Here is a 26,214-nt window from a genome sequence, read left to right as displayed (position 1 = left end):
TGTTTAATTGTGGGGAGGATTGGGGAGCAGCTGTTAGGAGTACAGTGCAGAGTTTTGCTGATAAGTGACCACCAGTTTTTATCCGTTCTCTGACTGAAAAAAACGCTCCATACCATATCTGTTCTCAGTGTGCTGCATAATATATCTGTGCTGAGTGCTCACACTGCTTAATTGTGGGGACTGGGGAGCAGCTATAGCAGGAGTACAGTGCAGAGTTTTGCTGACAGTGACCACCAGTATACGTTGTCTGCCTGAAAAACACTCCATATCTGTGCTCAGTGTGCTGCTTTATTGTGGGGACTGGGGACCACCAGTATAATTAATATTATATAGGAGGAGTACAGTGCAGAGTGCACTGCTGTACCTACCTCTGTCAGTGTGCTGACAGTGTCCACCAGTATACTATATATAGCAGTACGGTAGGCCACTGCTGTACCTACCCATGTGTCGTCACTCGTCATCCATTCAGTATACTATCCATCTACATTCTATACCTGTGGTGCATTTTAGTTTTTCAGTTTGCTGACAGTGTCCACCAGTATACTATATATAGCAGTACGGTAGGCCACTGCTGTACCTACCTCTGTGTCGTCATTAAGTATACTATCCATCTACATTCTATACCTGTAGTGCATTTTAGTTTTGCAGTTTGCTGACACAGTGACCACCAGTATACTATATATAGCAGTACGGTAGGGAAGGCCACTGCTGTACCTACCTCTGTGTCGTCAAGTATACTATCCATCCATACCTGCTCTAGATGGGCCAGGTGTTTGTGTCGGCTACTTGGGTCGCTTAGCTTAGTCACACAGCGACCTTGGTGCTCCTCTTTTTTTCTTTGCATCATGTGCTGTTTGGGGACTATTTTTTTTGAAGTGCCATCCTGCCTGACACTGCAGTGCCATTCCTAGATGTGCCAGGTGTTTGTGTCGGCCACTTGTGTTGCTTAGCTTAGTCACACAGCGACCTTGGTGCGCCTCATTTTTTCTTTGCATCATGTGCTGTTTGGGGACAATTTTTTTTAAGTGCCATCCTGCCTGACACTGCAGTGCCACTCCTAGATGGGCCAGGTGTTTGTGTCGGCCACTTGTGTTGCTTAGCTTAGCCATCCAGCGACCTCGGTGCAAATTTTAGGACTAAAAATAATATTGTGAAGTGTGAGGTGTTCAGAATAGACTGGAAATGAGTGGAAATTATGGTTATTGAGGTTAATAATACTATGGGATCAAAATGACCCCAAATTCTATGATTTAAGCTGTTTTTTAGTGTTTTTTTAAAAAAAACACCCGAATCCGACAAAAAAATTTCAGTGAGGTTTTGCCAAAACGCGTCCGAATCCAAAACACGTCCGCGGAACCGAACCCAAAACCCGAAAAATTTCCGGTGCACATCACTAATAAATACGCCCCCAAACGACCGAACCTCGTGGGTTTAGTCAGTGGAGAGGAGAGAGGTAGCGTTGTGAGGAGTTTGGTAAGTGAGTGGTTTTTATATTGTTGAGTGCTGTGAAAGGTGTCTTGTGTTGTTTGTTGTCTTGTTACTTATTAGTGTGTCATATTTTCTGTCCTTGTGGGGGGGGGGGGGGGTTTAAGAGTCTCGCCACTGTAAGTGTGTGTGTGTGTGTGTGTGTGTGTGTGTGTGTGTGTGTGTGTGTGTTGTGTTAGTTTTAGATGTAGAGAAGGTTTTTTGTTTTTTTTATTATTTCTATTTGTTCAGTGTTGTTTGTCTCAATCATGTCGGATTCTGAGGTTAGTGAGGCGGGGGAGGTACAGGAGGTTAGTGAGGTGGAGGTTAGTGAGGGGGGTGAGGAGGAGGAGGTTGCAGAGGAGGTACCCGAGTCCTCTAGTGAGAGTGATGTGGCTCCGCAGCCACGTACCACAACCAAATCAGGGCGCAATGTAAACTTTACTTATGAGGAGAATGAGGTCCTAGTTCACGAGATAATGCGATATCATCGCCAGCTTTTTGGCCAAGAGGCAGCTAAGTTGTCGTCCAGGAAGAAGGCACAAATGTGGCATAAGGTGGTTGCTGCAGTCAATTGTGAGGGCTTAGTGAGGCGAACCGAGGAGACCTGCAGGAAAAGGTTTTATGACAAAGCGTCGTGTGAAAGCCAGAATGGCAAGGGAGGCCAAGTCTGCACGCCAAACTGGTGGTGGTGCCCCTTTTGTGGCGACGTATTTGGATTATGAGTTGCCCCTGCAGAGCCTCATTCCTACAGAGGTCGTGAGTGGGATTTATGTGAAGGACTTTGATCAGCAAAAGAAGGCTGGTAAGTTTGTATTTTGTAATGTATTTAATGTTGCCTTTGACATTGTGTATGTTGTTTTTGTATTTTTGTTGTTTATTTAAATGTTTGAGAAAGACTGTCTTATTAATCGGCCCGTATATTGTTTGGAAAGTGTCATTTGTGTGTTTTGTGAATGATTTGGTGAATTATTATATTTTACTGAATTTTAAAAGTACTTAAATGTAAATGTATCCACTATCAGGTTTGGCGCATAAAATAGTGTGGTTATTTTATTTTGGACATAAAAAGACTAAAGTTTCCTCCGGACCAGGCTCTTCTCAATCTGCGAAACCAGATGCTGCTACTGCAGGTAAATATTTTTCTTCAGGAATGCCTTTGAAAACAATGTGGGTAGAAATTTAATTGTACCCCTTTACCACTAGCGTAGCACGGGTCGAAGCCTGACACGGCTGCGACCCGTGCTACAGCCCCCTGCAGACAGCGCTCACCAACCCGGCAATTGCCGGGTTGGTGATGCACTAGTGACGCGGCAGGGGCAGCGCTCGGAGATCACATGATTTCCCAACGCCGCCCCCTCTATGCACTGTGAACAGAAGCCGTGTCGCCTCGACACAGCTTCCGTTCACACTAGACAGCTAGCTGCCGGGGGACCCGTTTCCACTAGGGAAAAACACGCCGCGCATTTACCAGTGTTTAAAAAAGCTAGTGGAAAAGGGGTATTATATACACCACACACACAGTAACATCCACACAAGTTGAACCGACACGGAGGTTAAGTCTGACTGGGGCCTCCAGACCTACTTCACAGATATCACCAAGACGACATATCTCCAAAGTCGCAGAATTACCACCACATCAACTGCTCTAGAGTGCGCCACCCATGTCCCTGCATTCGCCACAGTTGCGAGGTGAGTTTAATTGCAAAAACACACATATCACATTTTTGTTTATTATACTCCCTTTACAGGGACAAAATGCAGCCTTCATATTGTGTCACAAATCTAAACCACATTTTGAGCAGACACTTTAGCTTAAAGGTACTTGAAACATATTAAAATCTATATCCCCCAAAAAACATATGTAAACACTTGAAAGTTGGTTATAACTACTATTTCAAATAATACAAGCAGTGCGAGAACACATATACAGATACAGGCATCTTTATCTGGTAATGTCTGCGGACCTTCGACACACCATGGTGATTTATGCTAAGGCATTCATGTTTTGCTTATGGCATAAAAACCATTAGTCACACATCAAAACATCTGTGGAGTATGTAATTACATTACAGGATAAAGTCGGTCTGTCGTGGCAAATAAACACCTTGGAAAAGCAAGGATAAAGATGGGTTCATCTGTATTAGTCACAATAAAGTGTAGTGTTACATTGAAATTGTACCTAAAAATGTGACAATGAGTTTGGTAACCCTACAAATACAAAAAAAAGAAAACATTAATGTACAAACGTAGCTTAACATTGTGGGATAAATGTGGCCCAAAGTACACATCAGTATTATGTACAATTACAACACAAATATATACAGGTTGAGTATCCCATATCCAAACATTCTTAAATACGGAATATTCCGAAATACGGACTTTTTTGAGTGAGAGTGAGATAGTGAAATCTTTGTTTTTTGATGGCTAAATGTACACAAACTGTTTAATACACAAAGTTATTAAAAATATTGTATTAAATGACCCTCAGGCTGTGTGTATAAGGTGTATATGAAACATAAATGAATTGTGTGAAGGTAGACACACTTTGTTTAATGCACAAAGTTATAAAAAATATTGGCTAAAATTACCTTCAGGCTGTGTGTATAAGGTGTATATGTAACATAAATGCATTCTGTGATTAGACTTAGGTCCCATCACCATAATATCTCATTATGGTATGCAGTTATTCCAAAATACGGAAAAATCCCATATCCAAAATACCTCTGGTCCCAAGCATTTTGGATAAGGGATACTCAACCTGTACTTACATCAACCAAATTTATTTCTACAGCAGAGGTCACTGTGATGGAAAGTCATCCAGCCCAACGCCAGCAAACAACCACTGAGGATACAATTGTCTTACAGTTAACACCCATACCACCACATGAGCAAACTACCGCTCACTTTGCAACACCTTCCACTCCACACACACTTGACCCACAGACAAGCCCAACCCCCCAAACACCACAGGCACAAGAACAAGCTTTTTGGGCCAGCTGGGACAGCATGCAGAGCAAAACTTTGGACTGCTTACGACGACAAACACAGTCCACTGCAAGTGTAGCCCATCACATACCACGCCTATGCAGAACCAGCAGCAGGAAAACGATGGAGCTAACAAGAGTGGCCAACACAGAGGAACTCATGAGGGCAGACAACAATAGGCTGATCGACATATACCAACGAGTGATGGATGATAATCATAGGCTTCATCAAGGCTACTTGCAGCTTTTTACGGGCACACAAACAACCCAAGACAACATGGTCCGAATGATGGAGAGTCAAACGTCAGCAACAAGAGACTTAAACTTGACTCTTACAAATCTAACAATGCATTTGACACATCAAGGGACTCACACAAGCTCGAGCTCAACAACAACAACCCCCATAGTGACTCCTGTCACGACACCACCAAGACGGTCTGCCAGAACTCGGAGACACTCCAGTGGAAAGGGGACAGCCACTGAAAAGAGTCACAGGGAATAATAATTGGCCTTTGTTTATATTGTTTATTTGTTTTTCTTTCGAGGTGATTTTAAAACATTCACAGTTATACATTTTGAAGGCAAAACCACAAGTAAAGCAATCATTAACAAAACGTGTGTTGTGTGTATTTGCTAGGTGAACATAATAATAACAACAGTTAAGTATTACAATATGCATGGTGGTAATTATGTGACAATCAGTACTGATGCAGCACAGGTGATGTTTTTTGATTAAAAAAACTTGACTATTTTTTCTTTGAATATGTTTGATGATTTTTACTACCTTAGACGTTTCTTCTTTTAGGCCTCATTTGCATTTGACTATGAGTGAAGCATAAATGCTATGTAAGGTTCATGTGTAACATTCTTTTGGTGTTTTCAACATTTTTTCCAATCTTGAAAAATATGGTGATTGCATTTAACAACATTTCAGGTATTCACAAATACACACAAAATACATTCCAAACCAGCCATACGTATGTTGAGGCAAAAAAAAAACACATTGTAGAGTAGTGAAGTGTGAAACACGCCAGGAAAAAGCAGTTCTATTTGAAAAGTGCAAAAAAATAGGAATCGTATAGTTTTGCGGCCGCATTTAAGCTTTTTACTGCCGAACCTACAAATACAAAACATTATAAATCACCGAGTTCTATTAATTGACTGGCGCATTTGACCGATGGTGTATTCATTCGGATTTCTGTGTGTGACAGTGCAAAAAAATACGAATGCTACAAACACTGCCGAATTTGACCTTTTGTAAATGCCCGAATTGCCACTTGGGAAAAAAACAACACAGATTGAAAACGAACGAAATACGAGTCTTAGTAAATATATACCCCTTAGTATTTTTTTTCTGGATTTTTACCAGACCTGTTTGAATAAGTCATATATCTCTGTAGAATCAGAGAAAGTGACATTAGGCTTGTTTTGTACAAAAAAAACCGACTGCTGTGACGCAGCGTCCTCTAGACGGAGCGTTAACACGTCCCGTACAGCCAAAATGAGGGGTTCAGTTCCCTGAGCAGCATCAGGATACCCACTAACAGGATCCAGGTCATCCCCTTCATCCAGTATAGCATCATCTGTATCAGACAATATAGCAGGTAAACCCCACTTCTGAGGTCCTGTATGAGAGAGGGGGGCTGTGCATCAGCCCTAGCAGCTAAATCAGCAACAGCTTGTTGCAGTAGCTGCGTTTTCTGCACATTAGCAGCGAGCTGGGATGACATATCTGACTTTATAGTCTTAAGAGACCCTAACCAGTGGGGCTCTGATCCCTCTCCCCCAGCCCCTCCACTGATTTGTGAAGATTGACTGCATTGTTCACAGGAAACAGAATCATTAAATAATGGAGAGAATCTGGTGTGACATACACTGCATAGCTTGTGTTTATTCACATTTCACAGTAAGCACAATAACATACGCATTGAGGTGGTCATTCCGAGTTGTTCGCTCTGTAAATTTCTTCGCATCGCAGCGATTTTCTGCTTAGTGCGCATGCGCAATGTCCGCAGTGCGACTGCGCCAAGTAAATTTGCTATGCAGTTAGGAATTTTACTCACGGCTTTTTTATCGTTCTGGTGATCGTAATGTGATTGACAGGAAGTGGGTGTTTCTGGGCGGAAACTGGCCGTTTTATGGGTGTTTGCGAAAAAACGCTACCGTTTCCGGGAAAAACAAGGGAGTGGCTGGAGAAACGGGGGAGTGTCTGGGCGAACACTGGGTGTGTTTGTGACGTCAAACCAGGAACGACAAGCACTGAACTGATCGCAGATGCCGAGTAAGTCTGGAGCTACTCAGAAACTGCTAAGAGAGGTGTAATCGCAATATTGTGAATACGTCGTTCGCAATTTTAAGAAGCTAAGATTCACTCCCAGTAGGCGGCGGCTTAGCGTGAGTAAATCTGCTAAAAGCAGCTTGCGAGCGAACAACTCGGAATGACCCTCAGAGTTATAATGCAAGCCTGCCCTACTGTATGAGAGAGAGAGAGAGAGAGATTGAGAGAGAGAGAGAGAGAGAGAGAGGGGGGGCCAGCACACCCTGAGCTGCACAGCCCCTGTGAGACTGTCAGCTCACTATAATACTGTAAACACCAACAATTTCTATCCTAAATAGGATTTATATAGTGTACACAAGCCACTCTCCCCCTTTGCTACACCCTGTACCAGATATTCAGCGTGGCTGAGGAGTCAGGTAGCGCTGTGTGTGCTGTATATGGCTGCAGTAAGCAGGGAGAGGCGCCAAAACGCCTCAGGTCCCGCTCTGAGGTAGCCTTGTCCCCTCCAATGGCCCCGGAGTTACATACATATACTATACTGGCTAAAGTCTCCTTTTTAGCTTAAAACATCACACAAGTGCTAGTCAAGCCCTTTTATGCCAGTTGTACACAGGGAATCTTAGCGGAACCCCTCCGGGAGGGTCCCGTATGCCGCGCCCGTGGTTAGCCGCACTTTGAACCGGGGCCCATGTACTCACCACCGATGTCACCTTCAGGCAGCGCTAGGGGTGTGCGGCGTGCTGTGGCTGTGACAGTCAAGACGCAGTGCCCCGCTGAACAACAGTGGGGAAGCGGCTCTGCACCTCGTAAGGTCAGTGACCGCGCCCCACCCTAACTACCACGGTACAGGTATGCTGTTGCCCAGACAGCATGCAAAAAATAATACAAAGTTTAAAAGACAATAAAGAAAACTCTCTGGAGCTGCAGAGATGTGCATCCTCTCCTGAGGGCACTTTTTTCTAAACTGCCTGTGGGAGGGGGCAAAGAGGGGAGGAACCAGCACACCCAGTTGAAGAAATGTAAAGTGCACTGGCTCCTTTGGACCCCATCTATACCCCATCGTACTAATTTTCCCCAATATCCCTTATGGATGCTAGAGAAATGATCTTTGGTTGATTGGAAGAAACCATATACTGTACATAGACTGCCTGGGAAAGAATGATCAACAACAATGAACCAGATCCCCCCAAAGTCACCTCCATAAGCAGCAAGGCACATTTCTTAGGAAATCCTTTAAGTCTCACCTTCCAACAAATTCTGTGGCTCAAAGGAGTTGGGTAAAAGAAAAGATCTACTGGCACTGCCAGTACAAAAAAGTCGCATCCTGGACGTAACACAGAGGGGAGTTTGCGATCAAGTGATGACTCCACTCTGTGTAAACCCCTAAACTTTTATGAGACCCTTAATGACAATGTAATGAACACATTTCTTGTCTATGTCTAGGAGCTGGGCATTCAGAAAGTCACCCAACATCCCGACAGCCGGGATAATGTATCACACCCTTTAAAAAGACCCTTGTACCATGCTCTTAGACGGTTTGTGACATATTTTACAATATTGTCAGCTCTTGCTCAAAAAGTACATTCCCTGAGAAACATAAATGACAGAATATTCTTAATAGGTGATATCCGCTACCCAAGATTTTATCCAGAGGACACTTCATTCTACTATCCTATGAGTAAAGTTTCTTGCAGCTACTTTGGAGGAAATGTCCCTGTGTTCCATGTAGGAGAACATGTCCTAAATACAGGCCAGCTGTATTAACTCCACTCTGAAGGTGTCCTGCATTGATAATTACAGAAGCACTGCCCTTGAATTCAAGTGCCTACTAAAAGGATCCAAAGTGTAGACTCACAGTTTGAAAACAGGCCCTTTAATATCTTCAACTGCTGCACCTGAGAGGAGAACTGGTGTTCCCTAAGGTAGTCATGAGATATGGGGTCTCATCCAGATCATCTCCAGCAGGGCTGCATTACAGATGTGTCCGCTTACATCCTTGTTGCAGCCCTTGAAATCGAGCCATGCCGTGGCGGGATTTGGTAGCGCAGAGCGTCTTTTGTGTGTTTTTTTCCACGTGTGTCTTAGACGAAAAGTATTGCAATAGGATGGACAGGCAGCTTCTACTGATTAAAACTATATGCAGCATGCATTTATTCTGTATGTAACTGCGGCTCTATCTACATTTCAATGAAAACACTGTAGCATAGCATTTTGTATGCAAATATGAATAAGAATATTAATCATTCAAATCAGTCCATGAATCAGCCATTTAGTCAGCAGCTAATTGACCAACCACTATACAGTATATATTTTCTTGGAGTGTGGGAGGAAACCAGAGCATTTAGAGGAAGCACAAACAAATAAGGGTAGAACATGCAAACTCCAAAAATATATTGTAGTGGCCCGGTAGAGTGCAGAGTACAAACTTTTTTTATTTTATTTTTTATGATGTATTTTTGCAATACGGATGACTAGATTACCAAGAATACGTTAGACCATGCATAAAGGAAGCCTGAGTGCAAGCATTATGGAAGCCATTATGATGCAAAGGAAAAGTGACCTACTGTTGCCCAACTTTTTATTTTATTTTTTATATATGACCAACACCAGCACACAAAAATGTTGAAATTGTAAATGCCAGCTGACATACAATTCATGTAAATGGACTTGCAAGTGTGGGCAGGCATTACTGTGAATCCTACAGTTATACCAAGTAAAGGTTTATAATAAATAAATAAAAAGTTACATTATTAATATTAACCAGGTGATGTTAGATTTTCCAATGTTTTTATATGGCCCTTATACTGTCTGCTGTTCAACCCATAAAGAATGACTTACACAAACGCTGATACATTGTTTGAAGAGGTCTGTACTGGTATGATGTCAGCATAGGTCTCATCTAAGGAAAGTAGCACATTAGCAGCTTGCTGACCAGTTTCTGCCACAGCAAGAAGTCTAGGTAGGTCACGATAAGCATCAGGACCAGCCAATATATCCACCGCCTTCTCCCTCTGTAGGATCTCCTCTTTCAGCCTTTCTGCCATGCAACCTACGGTAAGCCACATTTATATAGTTATATATAAATGCTACCAAATTAGACATTAATTTGCATCTGAATTAATAATCCCCAAATACTGTATGTAATAATAATAATACTAGCAATTAATTATATTCTGTGAACACTGAACATGAGAATTCATCAATGTGTTGTATTTGTCAAAGTGGTGTTCATTTTGAAACAATAAAGTAGGTCATCCTAAAGCAAACTGATTACAAATCTGTAACTTCCCTGAGGAAAGAGAATGTAAAAGTAAAATATAAGACACATACCTAATATCCCTATCCTCAGGGGACCCCGAGATTTACATCGCTTTTGCTTTAGATAAGCTAGCTGCTGTACACGGTTCCAAATGGTCTGTTCCGCTTTGTCCCTGCCAACACATATTAGTGTTATTTTACACAATGAACAGCAACTTTATTATTTTATTAATAACCAACAACAATTTAAGCGCTATATACAGTAAGTGCCTTTATTATTCATGGGTTATATTTAATGACGACCCACAGTATTATTATCTCAACACAAGATGTAGGAACTCAGAGACAGTTTGAATTTTCAGCACTAAGAACTGTATTATACTGTACGATATAACACAGCTTATTAAATGCTCATTAAAGTTGGTAGAGAGCTGGATTAAAATAAACAGCATCCACTTAACATTCTGTAATCGAGCTATTTTGACAATTCAAGTATAAACAGCATAATACTGCAATTAGTGGCAGAAGACCCAGAATTATCAGCCCACCCTGATGCCAGGCTGTAAAATAGCTGAAAACATTAAAAACTAGGTCGTACACATGAATATAACTAAATTGAATTCTCCAGCTCCCGGCAATTTCCTAAGTAAAAAAAACAACAAACCAGGGTGATATTGCTGCATCAGTTGAGCCACCTGTAAACATCTAGAAACTGGTAACTCATTTGTACATCGACATTTGGGAAGACGATTCTATATTAGACACATATTAACCTGCTCTAGCAGATTTGTTGTCTACATCATCCGTTACCCAGGTGGCCTACTGTATGTGGGTACAACCACAAGACACTTTAAGGAAAGGATGGCCTTGCACTGGTCGGCTATGAGGTTGCGATTGAGGGCAAGGAACAGGAGCTAGTGACCTGGAACTTTAAGGAATATAGACATGGCCTAGCCCATCTCCAGTACAAAATCATTGACTATGTGCCACTGTTGCGTAGAGGTGGAGACAGAGCAAAGACTCTGCTTCGCCTGGAGGCACAATGGACACACAGGCTTAAAACTGTGGCACCATGTGGCTTGAACAAGACACTACCTCTCAATAACTGTTAAGAATAAAATGTTTCTTCGTGGCCTTTATGGGGTCCCCATCGATATGCTTTATTGTCATTGTTAATATATGTTGGCTTACTGCAGTTGTGACTCCCTCTGTAGTCTGCAGTTTAAGTCCTGATTGAGTAACACCACGTATAGCCCATATATATATATATCATTTATACAGTTGTTATGGAGAGACCTATTGGTGTACATCTTTGACTTTCAATCTACAACACATTAATAAAGATTTTTTTTTTTTAGTACTGCTCTCTTTTAGAAAGAGATGACGATTTCTCCGGCTTCACATTGTTATGAATCTAATGGTAAGGTACTCTCAGTCATGTCGCTTATATAATTCATCATCTTGATATAGTTGATTATGTTTCTCTGTTAAGAGCCCTACACCACTCAGCGATGTTGCAGAACGATATGAACGAGAACGTTCACAAATGAACAATATATCGTTCATCATTTAGTGTGGCGGTACCGTCAATGAACGATGCGCGGCCCCCGTGTTTGTTCATCGTTGGTTCTCCTTTGTTTTTCAATGCAAGTCAATTTGGACGAGATCGATCATCATTCAGATCAATCATTGTCCATATTGCATACATCGCTGAGTGTGTAAGGCCCATTAGTCTGTCTTTGATTTCAGACCAATTTAGATTTCTCCACAGCACTTTATGTTCACATTTTTGTTGTATGTAGTGGGCTTTATTTTTTTCTCTCACACATTGTTTTTAGCAACAGTTTCTACAGTATGGGGGAGGGGGGGTTAAGCAGGATCTGCCGACATCATGAGGGGGCACCGTCATGTGAACCCAGCGTCAAAGGGGCACCACATCTGCAGTGTGCAGCTGGATTACTAGAGTATCTGGTGTGATTGTGAAGGCAAGATAAAAGGTAAGAGTTGAGTTATGGTTGTATCCCTGACTAAGGTTTAGGATTAAACGGAAATGTTGGAAGCTACTGTAGTCCTGTTTGAGTGTTGAACTACCAAGTCATTGAGTCCTGTGTGTGTGTCTGTGTGTGTGTGTCTGTGTCTGTGTGTCTGTGTCTGTGTGTCTGTGTGTCTGTGTGTCTGTGTGTCTGTGTGTCTGTGTCTGTGTGTCTGTGTCTGTCTGTGTGTCTGTGTCTGTGTGTGTGTGTGTCTGTGTGTGTGTCTGTGTGTGTCTGTGTGTGTATATAAAGTGGAATTACAATATGTAAAACGAATATGATGAACATACGTATCTCATCAATAATAAGATATTATGTTAAATGTTTACCTTATAGAACAAGTAACCAGAAGGATCACATCAGCCTAAAAGGACAGGAAAATAAATGCATAAATACATAGTACAAAAGACACTAGAAGATGCACATCTTATGTAAATTTGTGAAAGTTATAGGGCAGTGAAAACGATCACATATATTCCTGGGAAAAAATAACATAACAGACATAAAACTGTGCCCCTTCCATCTCTCTCTCTTATAAGTTCTGCAAAACTTGCCCGGACACTAATCTGTCAAATCGAGGCACTGACCGAAGCTATAACATCAAATAACATATGAAGACTTATAAAATGTAATCCTTTAGAAATAAATAATACATGCACGCCAGCAGCATGGTAAAAATAAATAAATTTTTTTTTAAATGAAAACAAATGGGAAGAGGGAATTTAAGTCCACCCCTCCATCCCATATAATGCAGAAAGTTAAGGGTATACTCATTTAAAAGATGGGAGTTCCCTCTTGGAAACGATGTGCCTACATAAATCAAATCATCAGACATTAATCCCCAGCACTTCAGAAAATATCATTGTTAGGGTCCCTTGATATTTAGGGGTCTATTTACTATGTCATTGACAGAGATAAAGTCGCTGCAGATAAAGCACCAGCCAATCGGCTCCTAACTGTTATGTTACAGGCTGTGTTTGAAAAATGACAGTTAGGAGCCGATTGGCTGGTACTTTATCTGCAGCGACTTTATCCCCATCCAAGGCTTAGTAAATAGACCCCTTATAATGTTATCCCAGGCATTACTTGGCCTATCACCCCATAATGACAGCTTCAACAGTGTGGGCAAAGCTATCTTGTGTATTAAAAATATATATATTTTTTTAAAGTAAAAAAAAGAAGGGGGGTGGGTCCCTCATTTAATGTGGTAGATTGGACTGTCATATTCTTCCTACATATAGGGGTGTATTCAAATATTGTCGGAAAGACGGCAGCTTACGATAGGTTTAGGTCGGAAGGGGTTTCCGACCTATTCAATGCCGGCTGATTTTTTACAACAAGTCGGGAATTCCCGACTGGTCGGAAACCATGTGGATTGTCGGAATCCACGTTGGCTGTCGGAAGCGCGGACAAACCCAACAGGTTTTATCCCCGTTTCCAACAATGTCAATCCGACTTTAAAGAAAGTCGGATTGCCATTGTTGGGAACAGGTCATACCTATCGGATTTGGGGGTGGGTCATGGCCTAGCACTCAGCCGGAGCAGGCGTGCTCCACATCAACTCCCTCTGGCAAACCCTGTTTCTGACCTGAATCCCTTCCTTACCCTTACCAATCCTCTTTTTTCCAGCACTCCTCACCCCCTCCCTCACTCTCACTTCCTCTCTCGACTCCCGGAGACTCGAGTTTACGGGACCCACTCCAGAGCCACGGCCTCGATTAGGGGACCCTGCCGCCAGACCTTTACTGCCTGCGCCGAATGCTGTGCCGGGCTCCCAGCGGCACTGCTGAAGAGGGGGCAGCAGCTTGAATCTTGTGCATTTGCTGGGCGTACGGCCATGATGTTTTGCGGTAACAAGCTCAGCTACACTTACAGGCTTTCCCTGCCTTCTTGCTGCGCACTGCACAGAGTGCACAGGCTTAATACTGCACTGCCTGGATGTTTCTCTGCTCTGACCTGCCTGAGTGCTGAAGAATACCATCCCTGCAGCAAACCTGTCAGGTTTGGCTCGGTATTGAATACTGACCTGTCGGGTCCTTTCCGTTGGAAATGGACAATGGACAATGAAAGACAGCATCTGATTTGCTGCTATGAGCAACATCATCAATTCTCTGATTTAAAAACACAAGGTAGAATTTGTGTGGGTACTGCATAAAAAGAATCAGTGATAATGATGTTGGAATGTAAACAAAACTATTCAAAATATACACTGTTAAAAAATAGGATTTTAATACCTACCGGTAAATCCTTTTCTCTTAGTCCATAGAGAATGCTGGGGATGCTTCAAGAACTATGGGGTATAGACGGGATCCGCAGGAGACATGGGCACACTATAAGACTTTGAATGGGTGTGAACTGGCTCCTCCCTCTATGCCCCTCCTCCAGACTCCAGTTATAGGAACTGTGCCCAGGGAGATGGACATTTCGAGGAAAAGGATTTATTTAATTATTTTAAACTAAGGTGAGATACATACCAGCTCACACCTCCAACACGCCGTACAACATGGCATTCAACAAACAACGCATGCAGCGGCATGACCAACAACAGTCACAGATTGACTGAACGCAACGCAACATGCGCTTAACTCTAACCAAACTGCAGATACAGCCTTCACTGGGACGGGCGCCCAGCATCCTCTACGGACTAAGAGAAAAGGATTTACCAGTAGGTATTAAAATCCTATTTTCTCATACGTCCTAGAGGATGCTGGGGATGCTTCAAGAACCATGGGATTATACCAAAGCTCTAGAACGGGCGGGAGAGTGCGGATGACTCTGCAGCACCGATTGACCAAACAAGAGGTCCTCCTCAGCCAGGGTATCAAACTTGTAAAACCTCGCAAAGGTGTTTGATCCCGAACAAGTAGCAGCTCTGCAAAGTTGTAACGCTGACACTCCCCGGGCAGCCGCCCAGGATGAGCCCACCTTCCTGGTAGAATGGGCTTTTACCGATTTCGGTAACGGCAATCCTGCCATAGAATGAGCCTACTGAATCGTACTACAAATCCAGCGCGTAATAGTCTGCTTAGAAGCAGGAGCCCCAATCTTGTTGGGAGCCCACAGGACAAACAGAGCCTGTTTTCCTAATCTGCGCCGTTCTAGCGACATAGATTTTCAAAGTTCTGACGACATCGAGAGACTTTGAATCCGCCAAGGCATCAGTAGCCATTGCTGACGAGTTCTCAACTCCGCTCTATCAGCATGGAAAATTAAATAGGGGCTATTGCGAGACAAAGCCGCCAACTCAGACACTCACCTTGCGGACGCCAAGGTCAGCAACATGACTACTTTCCAAGTAAAAAAGGGAAAAGGGCCCTAATTTGCACACCTTAATTAAGTAGTGAGGTGCTACTCTGCTTGAGACTTAGTAAAGTGTACAAAGAGGAAAAGTAGCAGGTGCACAATCTCACACTAGCTCTACCTTTAGTAACCAGAGGCATTTAGCATATTCCTGGCCAGGGAATTTAATATGGCAGTCCATAATGGGGGGAATTCTCTGGGGTGCGGGGCTCCCTGTGCCTGCCGTAGCTGGGTGTCCCTGGGGCATCGCAATTTAACATTATTTCATCACTCCATGGCACTTAGTTTGTTTTATATATATGTAACACCTTCACATAATTCTCTTTTACTGCTCACATCATTCACACATGCAGCAACAGCTGCTCCTATCACTTTAACACTATAATTTTATCACTCCTGCGATGCCCTGGGGTTGTCTGGCTGGGTGGCTCTGGGGTGTCCTGCCCCCCGGACCTGAACCCCCATAGTTAGTGTTAGGGACTTACCCAATGAGAGGCTACCTTGATGCGGTGGGTAAGCTCATAGCCCTGGCCAGGAATATGCTAAATGCCTCTGGTTACTACAGGTAGAGCTAGTGTGAGATTGTGCACCTGCTACTTTTCCTCTTTGTATACTTTCCAAGTAAGGAATTTTAACTCAACCTTGCGCAAAGGTTCAAACCAATGTGATTGCAGGAACTGCAACACCACATTAAGATCCCACGGTGCCACAGGAGGCACAAATGGAGGTTGGATGTGTAGCACGCCTTTCACGAAGGTCTGAACTTCTGGAAGGGAGGCCAACTCTCTCTGAAAAAAGATCGACAAAGCCAAAATCTGTACTTTTATAGAGCCTAACTTTAGGCCCGCATCCACACCTGCTTGTAGAAAATGGAGGAAAAGCCCCACGTGAAATTCTTCTGTAGGAGCCTTCTTGGATTCACACCATGACACATATTTTTTCCAAATACGGTGGTAATGCTTTGCCGTTACTTCTTTTCTAGCCTGAAGAAGTGTGGGAATGACTTCACTGGAAAAACCCTTTCGGGCTAGGATTTTGCGTTCAACTGCCACGTCGTCAAACGCAGCCGAGGTAAGTCCTGATACACGCACGGCCCCTGTTGCAACAGGTCCTCCCGAAGAGGAAGAGGCCAGGGATCTTCTATCAGTAACTCCTGAAGATCTGGATACCAGGCCCTTCTTAGCCAATCCAGAACAATGAGTATCGCCTGAACCATTGTTCTTTTTATAATTTTTATCACCTTTGGAATGAGTGGAAGTGGAGGGAACACATATACCAACGGAAACACCCACGGTGTCACTAGAGCGTCCACCGCTATCGCTTGAGGGTCCCTTGACCTGGAACAATATCTCTGAAGTTTCTTGTTGAGGCGGGACGCCATCATGTCTACTTGAGGAACTCCCCAACGACTTGTCACTTCTGCAAAGACCTCTCGATGAAGACCCCCCTCTCCTGGATGGAGATCATGTCTGCTGAGGAAGTCTGCTTCCCAGTTGTCCACTCCTAGAATGAAGACTGCTGACAGAGCACTGGCATGTCTTTCCGCCCAACGAAGAATCTTTGTGGCCTCGGCCATTGCCGCTCTGCTCCTTGTTCCGCCCTGGTGGTTTATGTATGCCACTACTGTCACGTTGTCTGACTGAATCAAGACAGGCAGACCTCGAAGATGATGTTCTGCTTGCAGGATGCCGTTGTAACTGGCCCTTAATTCCAGAATGTTTATGTGTAGATAAGCTTCATGGCTTGACCACTTTCCCTGAAAGTTTCTTCCCTGTGTGACTGCTCCCCAGCCTCAGAGGCTTGCATCTGTGGTCACCAGGATCCAATCCTGAATCCCGAACCTGCGTCACACCAGAAGGTGAGAACTGTGCAGCCACCACAGAAGGGAGATTCTGGTCCTGGGAGATAGAATTATTTTCCGGTGCATGTCCAGGTGAGACCTGGACCAATGGTCCAACAGGTCCCACTGAAACACCCTGGCATGGAACCTGCCATACGGAATGGCCTCGTAGGCCCCCACCTTCTTCCCCAGCAACCGAGTGCATTAAAGAACTGGCTGGTTTCAGAATCTGTTTTACCATGTTCTGTATTTCCAGAGCTTTTTCCACTGGAAGAAAAACTCTCTGCAATTCTGTATCCAGAATCATACCCGGGAAGGACAGCCATGTCGTCAGATCCAACTGTGATTTTGGCAAATTTAGGAGCCAACCATGTTGTTGCAGAATCGCCAGTGAAAGGGCAACATTTTTCAGCAATTGCTCCTTGGATCTCGCCTTTATGAGGAGATCGTCCAAGTACGGGATAATTGTGATTCCCTGCTTGCACAGGAGAACCATCATTTCCGCCATAACCTTGGTGAAAATCCTCGGAGCCGTGGACAGACCAAACGGCAACGTCTGAAATTGGTAATGACAATCCTGAACAGTAAATCTTAGGTAAGCCTGATGAGGATATATGGGGACATGTAAGTAGGCATCCTTTATGTCGACCGACACCATAAAATCCCCCTCCTCCAGACTGGAGATCACTGCTCGGAGAGATTCCATCTTGAATTTGATTTTTTTTTTAGAAAGAAATTGTGGGATTTTAGGTTCAGAATCGGTCTGACTGAGCCATCCGGCTTCGGGACCACGAACAGGCTCAAATAAAAGCCTTCCCCCTGTTGTGACGGGGGCACTGTGACAATTACTTGATTTTGACACAACTTTAGTATTGCAGTGCTTTCTACCTCCCTTTCTAGAAGAGATGCTAGCAAGGCCGAATTGAAAAATCGGTGAGGGGGCACGTCTTAAAACTCCAACCTGTATCCTTGGGTTACTATTTCTACTATCCAAGGATCCAGGTCCGAGTGCACCCAGACCTGACTGAAGAGTTGGAGACGTGCCCCCACCGGTGCGGAGTCCCGCAGAGGAGCCCCAGCATCATGCAGTGGATTTGGTAGAAGCTGGAGAGGACTTCTGCTCTTGGGAACTTGCCACAGCCTGTGACCTTTTTCCCCTTCCTCTTTCCCTCGCAGCAAGGAAGAAGGACTCTCGTCCTTTTTTGAATTTATTGGGCCGAAAGGACTGCATCGGATAGTGAGGCGTTTTCTTCTGCTGTGCAGGAACATAAGGTTAAAGACTTATCCGCGGTAGCCGTAGACACCAGGTCAGTGAGGCCGTCACCAAACAAGACTCTACCGTTAAACGGTAGAGACTCCATCGCCTTCCTAGAGTCAGCGTCAGCATTCCATTGATGAATCCACAATGCTCTCCTTGCTGAGACTGCCATGGCATTGGCCCTTGATCCCAAAAGGCCAATATCCCTTACAGCGTCTTTTAAATATGCTGCAGCATCCCTGATATGACCGAGAGTCAAAAGCACGCTATCCCTGTCTAGGGTATCCACCTCAGATGACAAGTTATATGCCCACTTTTCAATAGCGCTACTCACCCATGCCGAAGCCACGGCAGGCCTGAGTAGCGACCCTGTAGTGACATAAATGGATTTTAGTGTATTTTCCTGCTTACGATCCGCAGGATCCTTTAGGGCTGCCGTGTCAGGAGACGGAAGCTCCACCTTTTTGGATAGACGCGATAAAGCTTTGTCTACGGTGGGGGTTGACTCCCAACTTTCCCTGTCCCCAAATGGAAACGGATATGTCACTGGAATTCTATTGGGAACCTGTATCTTCTTGTCAGGATTTTCCCAAGCCTTTTCAAAAAGCGCGTTCAGTTCATGAGAGGGAGGAAACTTTACCTCAGGTTTCTTTCCTTTAAACATACAGACCCTAGTATCAGGAACAGCAGGGTCCTCTGTTATATGCAACACTTCTTTTATCGCCACAATCATGTACTGAATACTCTTAGCCAGTTTTGGATTTAATCTGGCATCACTATAGTCGACACTGGATCAGAGTCCGTGTCGGTATCTGTATCAGCTATCTGAATAAATGCACGTTTCTGTGACCCCAAAGGGGTCTGGGCTTGTGACAAAGCATCCTCCACGGATTTCCTCCATGTCTGTTTTTAAACTCAGATTTATCAAATCTTTTAGTCAACAGAGTCACATTTGCATTTAAAACACTCAACATATTTACCCAATCATCCGTCGGCGGTGCCAACACGGTCACTCACAGTATTTTCTGTCCCCACTCCAGCCTCCTCCTGGGAATAGCACTCAGCCTCAGACATGTCGACACACACGTACTGACACCCACAACCACACTGGGGCTATAGGAGACCCACAACAAAGCCTGTAAGAGAGACACAGAGGGAGTTCTGTCAGCTCACAACCCAGCGCCTACCCCGGTACTGAAGCGAGTAAAAAGACTGCCAGACCTGTTAGCGCTTTTTACATATATCAATTTGCACCAAATCACTTGTGCCCCGCCGTTTTGCACTCTGTTACTTGTACAGCAGTGTGGAGGTCAGGGCCAGTGTCTCTGCAGCTTCTGCGATGAGAAAATGGCGCTGGTCAGAGCTGTGTGGGCTAAGCCCCGCCCACTACATGGCGCGCTTCAGTCCCGCTTAAATTTATATTTATACTGGCGGGGGTCCCTTAACTAGTGCCTAGGCACTGGTTTTTACTTATGCCAATGCTGTTTGAGGTTTTCATGCTGCCCAGGGCGCCCCCCCTGCGCCCTGCACCCTGCAGTGCCGTGTTATGTGTGGGAGCATGACGCGCAGGTCGGCCGCTGCGCGGTACCTCAAACGCCATCTTCTGCCGTCATTGAAGTCTTCTGATCTTCTCATACTCACCCGGCTTCTGTCTTCTGGCTCTGTGAGGGGGGTGACGGTGCGGCTCCGGGAACAAGCAGCTAGGCGCACCAAGTGATCGAACCCTCTTGAGCTAATGGTGTCCAGTAGCCTAAGAAGCAGAGCCCTTGAACTCAGAGAAGTAGGTCTACTTCTCTCCCCTGAGTGCCATGATGCAGGGAGCCTGTTGCCAGCAGGTCTCCCTGAAAATAATAAACCTAACAAAAGTATTTTTCTGAGAAATTCTGGAGTGCTCCTCAGTGTGCATCCAGTCTCACAGGGCACAGAATCTAACTGGGGTCTGGAGGAGGGGCATAGAGGGTGGAGCCAGTTCACACCCATTCAAAGTCTCATAGTGTGCCCATGCCTCCTGTGGATCCCATCTATACCCCATGGTTCTTGAAGCATCCCCAGCATCCTCTAGGACGTATGAGAAATGTAAAAAGAGTTTATAAAGTATCTTATTTTGCTATCCCTTTTTTCTTTAAGAATTGAGTAATCTTACACTCTCTGCAACAGGTCCCAATGTATCCTGTTAAGAAACACACACATGAACATAGCATTATTTTGATATTATATCAAACTCATACAGATGTGTCCTCATACACCTTGCCTCAATATGCCACACGTTGGGAGATGCCTGGAATGAGTGAACTCTGTTAGCGTCAGGTGTCTTTTTTTTCTGAAAATGCATCTTATTTGCATCGCTATGTGAATAAGGCGCACAAGCAGACTCAGCTGATTAAAATGATAAAGCGGTCACACCAGAACATAGGCATGCCGCATATAACTTCTATCAGTATAAGCTGGGTGTGCGTCCTATTAGCATCATTTTGTGAATAAGCTGCATTATAATAGAAAAAGTTGTACTAGAAGATGCTCGCCACTACCAAGTCATGCCACGGCATAGCGTGACTACACATGCAGGGGGCTAGATGTATGTGGGCACATCTGTATAGTGTATAAACTCTTAAGTATTTAAAGAACGCAAGGGTAATATGGAAATCTGCCTTATAATACTGATTAACAAAGTATACTGTATAATGCATCTATATACAGTAGCTCCATGTCATCAATCAATCAACTGCTCTGTGATATTTACAAAGTATCTCTGTCTATTGTTTCAGAATCGTTTTTTTTGTTAGTATGACTATAGAACAGTGGTTCCCAAACTGGGTGCCTTGGGGAACTTGTAGGGGAGCCACGGGTTGGTGGTCCAGGACCAATTCAAATTATTTTGGTCAATTGAATAGGAAAAAACAGTGCTTGTGTCTTCCATAATTGAACCCAAGGATGACGTATAAAAACATAATTTACTTAATTAAAAAATTTTTTTTACATTTCTATATATAAAACTTCTGTCCTAGAGGTGCCTTGAAAAACATTCTGATATTCTGTGAGCACCATCATTCAAGAAAGAGTTTAAAAACAATCCTGAGAACACTTAATTTTGAGCATACACACTACTCTGTTATTGAGCAGTGAAGAGACACATGGTTGCGGATTTAAATACAAACATCCACAATGTTGACGTTTTAACAAGGATCATCGGCGGGAATTAGTGCCCGACGGTCTGAATTGCATACACACTACATTTCAGCCCATTCATTTACCACTGGGTCTGATGACTGTTCTGTAGCACTCCTCATATTAGGCCCAGATGACACTAGTTTTGGCTTAACCATCAGCCACCGCTGCAGTGTACAAACTATCAGGTAATCTGCATGAAGCTTAATTATTGTATAGTATGTATTCAGGATAAGATCATTCAAGACAGAAAGCATTACAAAAAGGTTCATAGGGTGCCAGAATGTACATAATAATGGAAATAGTAGCAGACACCACATTATACAGGATCAGGTCACCTACTGCAGTAAAAGGAAACAAATGATTTGCTCATGGCTTTGTCTTATTACAATAAGTGCCTCTCAAGTCTTCTGTTATAGAAAGTGGAGTCAAACAATCAAATGTTAAATGCACAAATGATAACTGTACATGATAGGAACAATATAATACCCTTTATAACAGCGGTGGGGAACCTCCAGCCGCGGCCCGTATAAGTCCCGCAAAGCCATTTGTACCGGCTCACCCACGTGTCTCAGCTGTCAGGGCAGGGAGGAGAGCGCAGCTACATGTCTGCTGGCAGCGGCGGGTAGGATCTCATACCAGACGCCGGATCGTGAGCCAATCAGAGCTCGAGGATCGGCAGCCAATCAGGAGCCGCCGCTGCCGGTCTGCGAGCTCTGATTGGCTCACGAACCGGCGGCTGGTTGAGATCCTACATGCCGCCGTCTGCCACCGCCGCGCTCTCATCCCTGCCCTGACAGCTGAGACACGCCACCGCCGGACGGAGCAGCAGCAGTGGTGAGCAGCACAGCTGAGGGGTTGGGGGGGGGGGGGGGGGGGGGGGTCACTGTGCGGGCATCTGTGGATCTGGCACTGCGGGGGCATCTGAGGATCTGGCACTGCGGGGGCATCTGAGGATCTGGCACTGCGGGGGCATCTGAGGACATTGCACTGTGGGGGCATCTGAGGACATGGCACTGTGGGGGCATCTGAGGACATGGCACTGTGGGGGCATCTGAGGATCTGGCACTGCACTGGAATGTGTGTATCTGGCACTGCACTATTTGGGGCATATGTGTATCACGTCCCATTTTAATTGGCCACACCCAGTACCTCTAAGGGGCATAACTACTGGGGGGCAGGGTCATTTTTAAGTTGATCATTTATGTATGGCCCCCGAAGGATTTTATAAATATCCAAATGGCCCTTGGTAGAAAAAAAGGTTCCCCACCACTGCTTTATATTATATTATTATTATATTATTAACAATTACAGAGAGGGAGCGGTCGGTTTCATCCACACTATGGAGCAAAGTCTTTTCAGTCATCCACAGCTCCGGTTAGATCGTTCTCGGCTTCAGTGCCATCAAGTGGGTAGCCGGCGCCCACAAATTACTATACGATCAATTGCACCGTCTGAGGCTGGGATAAGCATAACTAACAAACTGCCAAATAGCGTTCTTGCTTAAAACAGTTATTGTGCCATATACAACAAATATACAAAATAAATTACCCCCTGCTAAGCCTCTTAAAGTTGTGTTAAATATTACCGGAGCATTGGAGAAGTGGAATTGCTAACCGTGAACTTTGCAAATTTCCTCATTATTGATGAACTTTCACGTACACTTTTAGAAGCATCTCATGGACCCTTCTGTCCAGTGATTACACGTGTGGAGTTTTATACAAAATGAATTGGTCTATTGCAGAGTGTCACATTATGTCATTCTAAACATTAATGGATACATTGTTATTAGGAGCATTTTGCTATTGAGCTACAGTAAATTGACAGTATTTTGTGCATGTTACTAAGAAGGTTCACATGTTTTTAGTCACAAGATGTTTAATAATATGTTTTTGAATTTTAAATAAATAATTATATTGATAATGATAGCGCTTCAGTTTGTTTGATATCCAGTTTCTGGTTTTTTTTTTAGGCTCAGCACCTCAAATTGTGAAGCAGCAGTCATTTTCGATTAGTTGTCTCATAGCCAGCTTACTAGCGCCCCCTCGTTTTTGTGACTTTGGATCTAATATAGCGCAGCAAATTCCGTTGCGCTTTACAATTTGAAATAACAATAACAAAATGGGTGATAACAGTCATAGAGGTAGGAAGGCCCTGCTCGCAAGCTTACAATCTATAGGGAAATAGCACCTTTCCTTGTGTACATATGCCTATCTATTGCATAGAATGAGAAGACATGTGAGGATATGTGTAGACTGTACAGAGTGGATGCAATTTGATAGGAAGGTTTATGAAAGTTATGTGGGCGGTTCTGGAATTTAATACGCTTGCCTAAAGAGGTGAGTTTTCAGGGTACGCTTGAAGGTTTGGAGACTAGAGGAGAGTCTTATTGTGCGTGGTAGGGCATTCCACAGAGTGGGTGCAGCACAATGAAAGTCCTGCAGTCGTGAGTGGGAGTGAGTAATGAGTGTGGATGAGAGACGCAGGTCTTGTGAAGAGCGCAGAGGTCGGGTTGGGAGATATTTTGTGATAAGCGAAGTGATGTACGTTGGTGTAGTATGGTTAATGGCATTGTGTGTGAGTACAAGTATTTTATATTGAATGCGGTAGAGTACAGGTAACCAATGGAGGGACTGACAGAGTGGATCTGCAGACGAAGAACGTCTAGCGAGGAAGATAAGCATCTCCGCTGCATTCAGAATGGATTGTAGTGGTGAGAGAGTCTCGTTTTGGGAAGACCAGTTAGGAGACTATTGCAATAATCAATGCGGGAGATAATGATAGCGTGGATTAGAGTTTTAGCAGTGTCTTGTGTAAGGTATGGTCGTATTTTGGATATGTTTTTTAGATGCATGTAACATGATCTTAAGACAGATTGAATGTGGGGAACAAAGATCAGAGTCAAGGATGACACCTAGGCAGCGAGCTTGTGGGGTAGGGTAGATAGTCGAGTTTTCAACAGTGATAGAAATATCAGGTTGGTATCTACTATTGGCCGGTGGAAATATAATTAACTCTGTCTTTGAAATATTCAGTTTGAGGTGGCGAGATGTCATCCAGGATGACCGGCAGAAAGGCATTCAGTGACACGGTCCAGTACAGATAGGGACAAGTCAGGGAAGGATAGGTAGATTTGAGTATAATCTGCGTACAGATGATACTGAAAACCAAAAGAGCCGATTAGTTTACCAAGAGATGAGGTATAGATAGAGAAAAGCGGAGGACCCAAGACTGAGCCTTTCGGTACTCCAACTGAAAGAGGTAGCAAAGAGGAGGTAGATTCAGAGAAGCGAACACTGAAGGAGCGATTAGATAGGTACGATAGGAACCAAGAAAGGGCTGTGTCTTTAAGACCTAGGGATTGTAGTGTCAGTATGAGAAGAGAGTGGTCTACAGTGTCAAATGCAGCAGATAGATCTAGAAGAATAAGTAGTGAGTAGTGGCCTTTAGACTTCGTAGTGACCAAATAATGAACCACTTTAGTCAGTGCTGTCTCTGTGGAATGTTGGGAACGGAAGTCTGACTGAAGTGGGTCCAACAAAGTGTATGAGTTAAGAAAGTGTGCGAGTCGAGTGTAGGCAAGTCTCTCAAGTAGCTTAGAGAGACAAGGGAGCTGAGAGATAGGGCGGTAGTTTGAGAGAGCATTAGGGTCAGAATTTTGTTTTTTTTTAAATGGGAGTAATCAATGCATGCTTGAAGAGTGAAGGAAAAATACCAGTAGAGAGAGAGAGAGAGAGAGAGAGAGATTACAGATGTTAGTTAAGGTAGGGATGAGCACCAGAGACAGAGCTTTACTTATTTGTGAGGGTAAAGGATCAAGAGGAGAGGTAGTAGAGAAGCAGGATGAGAAAAGTGATGATACTTCATCTTCATTTGTGGGATCAAATGAAGAAAGAGTGCCAGAGGGTACAGGTAAAGAACGGAGCAGGTCACTGGCTGACGAAGAGCATACCATTTTATCTCGGATCTTATCAATCTTCTCCTTGAAGTAGGAAGCAAGATCCTGTGCCTTGATAGTAGCGGGTGGGGTAGGTGCGGGAGGATTCAGAAGTGATTTAAATGTATTAAAGAGTCGTTTGGGGTTAGAGCAGGCATTCCCAACCACGGTCCTCAAGGCACAACAACAGTGCAGGTTTTAGTGATATCCAGGCTTCAGCACATATCGTTTAAATAAGATTTTACTCACCGGTAAATCTATTTCTTGTAGTCCGTAGTGGATGCTGGGCCTCCGTAAGGACAATGGGGAATAGCGGCTCCGCAGGAGACTGGGCACAAACTAAAGAAAGCTTTAGGACTAACTGGTGTGCACTGGCTCCTCCCACTATGACCCTCCTCCAGAACTCAGTTAGGATACTGTGCCCGGAAGAGCTGACACAATTAGGAAGGATTTTGAATCCCGGGTAAGACTCATACCAGCCACACCGTACAACTCGTGATACTATACCTAGTTAACAGTATGAAAAAACAACGAAGCCTCTCAACAGATGGCTTCTCAACAATAACCTGTTAGTTTAACAATAACTATATACAAGCATTGCAGACAATCCGCACTTGGGATGGGCGCCAAGCATCCACTACGGACTATGAGAAATAGATTTACCGGTGAGTAAAATCTTATTTTCTCTGACGTC

General features: G+C 44.0%; 1 protein-coding gene across 8 annotated transcripts in view; it reads right to left on the bottom strand.

The window, feature by feature from the left end:
• Window positions 1–26,214, bottom strand: part of CDK5RAP1 (CDK5 regulatory subunit associated protein 1) — a 161,835-nt gene that overhangs the window by 104,636 nt on the left and 30,985 nt on the right. For all 8 annotated transcript variants that reach the window (XM_063960398.1, XM_063960396.1, XM_063960395.1 and 5 more), the window contains 3 exons: window positions 12,350–12,384; window positions 10,060–10,160; window positions 9,568–9,778 (listed from right to left, as the gene is read on the bottom strand). In XM_063960398.1, coding sequence (XP_063816468.1) covers window positions 9,568–9,778; window positions 10,060–10,160; window positions 12,350–12,384 — 347 coding nt within the window. The remainder of the gene's footprint in view (window positions 1–9,567; window positions 9,779–10,059; window positions 10,161–12,349; window positions 12,385–26,214) is intronic.

The sequence above is a fragment of the Pseudophryne corroboree genome, chromosome 3 (genome assembly GCF_028390025.1).
Source record: "Pseudophryne corroboree isolate aPseCor3 chromosome 3, aPseCor3.hap2, whole genome shotgun sequence".
In the NCBI taxonomy this organism is placed as follows: Eukaryota; Metazoa; Chordata; class Amphibia; order Anura; family Myobatrachidae; genus Pseudophryne; species Pseudophryne corroboree.
The sequence above is the reverse complement of the archived record's forward strand: the minus strand, read 5'-3'. Positions and strand labels throughout refer to the sequence as shown.